The sequence below is a fragment of the Montipora foliosa genome, chromosome 14 (assembly GCF_036669935.1).
Source record: "Montipora foliosa isolate CH-2021 chromosome 14, ASM3666993v2, whole genome shotgun sequence".
NCBI classification, from domain to species: Eukaryota; Metazoa; Cnidaria; class Anthozoa; order Scleractinia; family Acroporidae; genus Montipora; species Montipora foliosa.
The window spans coordinates 23,133,401-23,138,400 of NC_090882.1; the positions used below are offsets into that span (position 1 = coordinate 23,133,401).

Here is a 5,000-nt window from a genome sequence, read left to right on the forward strand (position 1 = left end):
GAAACAGTTCATTTTGTTTCGCGAGAATTGCAATGTTTCTCTCGGCTGCGCCTCAGGGAAACATTGACATTCTCGGGAAACAAAATGAACTGTTTCCCGAGGGACCAGTCATTAAGTGTTCATTGTTTTCTCGTGCAAGTTGTAAATTTTCAAAGACAACAAAGCCCTACGGGCTCGTGCCCATACATTCATTCCAAATTGCACTCGAAATCATGTGATTCCCATGTACTAACGTGGTCAAAGTATAAATTGAACACGTACGTCATATTTGTTCAAGAACATGTGAAGCTGTCGAACGCTAATCCTCAAGTCAGTCTCGTTGAACTCGTATGGAATATTCCAGCCAAGAGGACCAAATGTTCGCCTTTCTTGCACAATGGCGTGGAAAAAGCACAAACCGTACAACATCTTTTTGAACTCTTGCTGCAAGAGAACAGTGAAAACAACACTTAAGCATCTGGCAACGGGAAAACTAAACGGCTTTATGGAAACTATATACCTCTTACCAAAAACGTTTTCTCGGGCGTAAGTTACGGCTCCTTCTTTCTAGCAATTTATGGCCCGCCCACGTACGAAGCACGACGGCCCAAGAAAACGAAGCTCTTGAGAAACTTATTAAACATTTTGGTGACGAAAAAAGCCGTACTGTAGAATACCTACTAAATTGGCCAATCATAGAGTTCATTCTATCGGAAGGATATTACAAAGAGTAATACTAACCGGTTTGTTACAAGTTGTAAAGAACTCTGGATCTGAGATTGGATCACTCAAATATGATCGAATGACGTTAGAGCGCAGTCCCTTGGGCGGTTCATTTGTCATCTTGACACCATTTTGCAGCACAGACACCGGGAAATTGGGCGACGGGTAACTTGTCAGCCACAGACGGAAGTCTGGATGAGTGGTGTCTGGATTCAATTCCTAAAACAAGTCAAAAACCCAAGTTAACGTAGACTCGATGTTACAAGACACCTCCGACGCTTGAAATATAGTTCATCTGTACCCTTGGTGTTAGGGTTAGCACTTTGGCCACACGATCTTTTAAAAAGACTTTCAAAGTTTTTAAATTGCCATACAAACATTGTTCATGTTTGTGAACAGAAGGACGGGCCGAAACCTCGAAAAGGTCGACACCTGTAAATATTCATAAGACGGTGAGGACAACTGAGTGGTCAGTGTTACCTCACAAACTTTCTCCAGTGTTGGCATCCATGATGTTGCCAAGTGACAGTTTTGCAGCGCCACCCACGTGCCGTCCTTGACCGCCTTTTCTATCATGCGCATTGCAATTGGACCTTGTCCCTGCCCCAGTGATAACGAGCTCAGTTTGGATCCGCTGAAGCCCTGTGACAGACACAAGACCCGTTGTTATTTCACTCACATAAGCTAACACTAAACAGATTCCCTTTTGATTGGAGCGACCGCTTTTGCGTACAGAGTTTAAAGGATGAATCTTTTCAAACGCCCGTGAAGAAAACTGAAAGCTTGAAGTGATGGTCGCATTTTTAATCCAAGCAAAAGTTCCCTTAGAATGAGCACTGATGACTTCAAATGTGTTAAAAGAGAAACTAGATGGATTCTATTGATTTTATACACTTTTCTTGATAAAAGTGTTTTTCTGGTTGCACTCAAATTAGCCCTCCTCGCATTACCTAAAGTGAACTAATCGAAACCAGAAACCCATAAGGGTTGAAACGTGTAACGCGCGCTCACAGCTTCCGAATATTGAGTGCGAACTGATTGGTTGAATGTTTCAGTACTAAGTACCATATACGGAAATCCCTCGCTCTTGTTGTTCCAAATATGGTACTTAGCAAATTGAATATTCAGAAGCTTGTTTCCCAGCACACAAGGGGCCGTTACACGTTTCAAGCCTTATGGGTTTCTGTCGAAACTAAGAACGAGGGCTACATTGTCAGCCAGTCAGTCAGTCACGCGGTGAACGGATAGACTCCAAGATTTAATTCTCGAAAACGAAATATAAACGACTGTTATCTCACATTCCGTTAGCACCTACCTGGTCATCAGCAAATTTGAGAAGTGCAGCGGTGGGATCCGATCCTGGCGACAACACAAAAATGAGCGGAGCACAGCAGTTGGAATCAGCAAATGCTTTGCCCAGATCAAACGGGGGAGGCTCGATAAACCGCTTGCCAAGCTTAGTCGTGACAAAGTCTTGAACAGCAGGGGTCATCTGCAAAGAAGACAAGACAACGCACTGTCACAACTCACCCATTTGTTCAGGAATCAAAGTTGCGACCTTTTTCCGTTTGCCGAATGTGTTAACCCCACCACACAAAGAAAGGTAACAGAATACTCCACAAACAACTTCAGTGATGCTGGAAGCCATGTTTTTGTACCAACTCCTTTACATTCTGACCTCCTTATAGATAAAAATAACTATTTCTAGTCGAACATAGCCACAAGACAAACAACTTGAAACACACCTTGTCAGGTCGCAGACAGCGCAGAATCACCATTTTTTGAAACTGCCCAAGTTTCTCGTTCCAGTCTCCCGGCAGAGGTTCGTTCTGAGGCTCCTAAATTGGCAACAAATAAAGACAACTTAAGCTTAGGTTGTCGAAACGTCAGTGTCTGGAAACGGTCTTTCAGGACTACATTCAGCTATAAGCCTAAGCAGCAATATCCCTGGACTCAAAACCATTAGCCAACAAATGGGATTAAAAACGTGCTTAAAATTTTCGAAGAGATAGATCTGTTGCCACTTTAACATCTTCCCTATTGTCCTTCTAGTGGGTAGAAGAAATCGGCGCGCAAACAACGTTCATTCCTGAAGTCAGCCAGAATTTCAAAGGCCTGATTCTTAATTAAAATCGTTGGAGACAGTATAAATAGGGTCACGATTACAACTTTCTTATGGTCATGGATGTAACTTACGTTGCTATCGTAGATTTTCTTCCATCCTTCAAGATGTTTGGGAAACTTTTGACGAAATCCTTTAAACCTGAGATAAAGGAACACGGTAAGAGTTAAGTGTGACGTTTGGGCAAAAGCATGATTGCGTGGCATATACAGTGGAACCTGGTTAATACGGACACCAATGGGACATGCCATCTTGTCCATATTATCCGGATGTCCGTATTAAGCGGGCTCTCAGAAAACAAATGTCTCGGACAGATGTTTTAAAGATTTCTTCTAAAAAACGTAAATTGTTAAATTTCTCAACTTAAACTGTGCACGACAAGGCCGTCAAAGGAAGAAGGCTACGAGCAATAACTGCAGGAAAAAGCTAAGGAAGTGAAACTGTAATAGGAGGCAGAAAATTTTATTAAAGGACTATAGTACAAGGGTGAAACACCGGAAGAAAGACGAACTGATCAAAATCAAACATGTCACGCTATTTTGCTTCTGTTTTGTTAGTAACAAAATCGTACCAACCCGTAGAAATCTATCATTGTTTGAAGAGGTATAATGTCTACGATTAGCACATAATTGTGACAATGAAAATAGACAGTGCGCACATAACCAATGTCTGTAAAGCAGGGTTGACGATATATGAGAGTTTGTGACTTGGGACAGAGAAAATTGTCAGTTGTCCGTATTAAGAGGGTGTCCGTAGAGCGGGGTTCCACTGTACTTACAATGCCAAGTCGTCCAGCCTGCAGAGCTCGTCCCAGGACCTCGAGGGCAGCCAGGTAGATGGGTTAGAATGAGGGTTGTCCAGACCAACTCCACCGGTCAACAAGAAACGCCATTCATTATCACACACATCTCCCTTGCTCTTCAGAAGATTAACACACAGCAGAAACGAGAATAACAACTGCAAAGGAAAGACACTTGCTCTAAGTATTGGTATTACGTTTAATAATTCCAGAATCCAATACACACAAATGTTCGTAACTCTGAGCTAAAGTTAATACTGCTAACAACCTACGTAGGAGGAGTTACACAGCTGGAGCTTATCACGCAAGCAATGGCATAAAGTAACAGAGTATCTTTAGTCTCGGTACACGTTATGTATTAAGTGTCATTTTCTTTATGGAATGACTGAAAATAATGTACACTTTTCTAACAACGAAAAGATAAATAGTTGAACAGGAAAAGAAAACAAACAGCGGTTACAAACATTTTCATTTTGTACTTGACATTTCGTATCTTGCAGCATACATTTCTACCGGTCATAACATCAAATGGGACCATTTTGAAATCCTCGCAACTGGAAAGTCCGACATGCAATGTCAAATTAAAGAAACGCTATTAATCAGTGACTTAAAACCCTCTCTCAACGAAAACATTGATAGTGAGAAGCTTTTTCTTTATTAATTTCTTCCGGAAGAATCGACTACCGGAAGTTACGATTTTGTTATCACACTTTTTAACTAGTCACCAGTTCCTCGCTCTAGTTTTTAAAATTCTGTGTAACAGTTTTAACCGTCACTTCTGATGATGTATGCTGCAACATACCAAACGTCAAGTACAAAATGAAAATGTTTGTAGCCGCTGTTTGTTTTCTTTTCCTATTGAAATTGAAATGGCCAAAGGACAAAAGTATTTATAAATAGTTGAAATCAGATATCACGTGATAAAAACCGCAACTGGCGAGAGAAACCGTGTAGGCTAATAGCCCTTTTCACGGTTAGTTTTTCTCATTTGCATTACAATGTAATCTAACGTGGGTGCGAGGCAATTTCGGGTTAAAACTACAAAATAGCCCGAAATTGCCTCACATACATGCTAGATTACATTGTAATGTAAATGAGAAAAACTAACCGTGAAAAGGGCTATTACAAAGCGTGTTGGATATAAATTTGGACCATCAAAGACAATTCCAACGAGTCAATAGTGTTTTCGCTCATGTTACCAGCAGCAATATTTGCATACTAAAACAAAAGGAAGAATTTGCATAAAAATGGAGTTCAATTCCCAAAAGGATATTTCACTCTTCCAACATGGCCGCCGTGACGTCATATGGAAACACTCTATGGAGCGGGATCACGAACCCGAAGCATGCACAACCGACCTTAAGGCCGAGAATCCGG

At 41.3% G+C, this 5,000-nt stretch overlaps 1 protein-coding gene across 1 annotated transcript in view; it reads right to left on the minus strand.

Annotated features, from left to right (window-relative positions):
* Positions 1 to 5,000, minus strand: part of LOC137985644 (dynein axonemal heavy chain 7-like) — an 80,719-nt gene that overhangs the window by 4,439 nt on the left and 71,280 nt on the right. Inside the window, exons 78-84 of the mRNA XM_068833286.1 lie at positions 3,603 to 3,781; positions 2,899 to 2,965; positions 2,448 to 2,540; positions 2,018 to 2,194; positions 1,183 to 1,344; positions 721 to 921; positions 262 to 423 (exon numbers count right to left, since the gene is read on the minus strand). Of these exons, the coding sequence (XP_068689387.1) occupies positions 262 to 423; positions 721 to 921; positions 1,183 to 1,344; positions 2,018 to 2,194; positions 2,448 to 2,540; positions 2,899 to 2,965; positions 3,603 to 3,781 (1,041 nt within the window). The remainder of the gene's footprint in view (positions 1 to 261; positions 424 to 720; positions 922 to 1,182; positions 1,345 to 2,017; positions 2,195 to 2,447; positions 2,541 to 2,898; positions 2,966 to 3,602; positions 3,782 to 5,000) is intronic.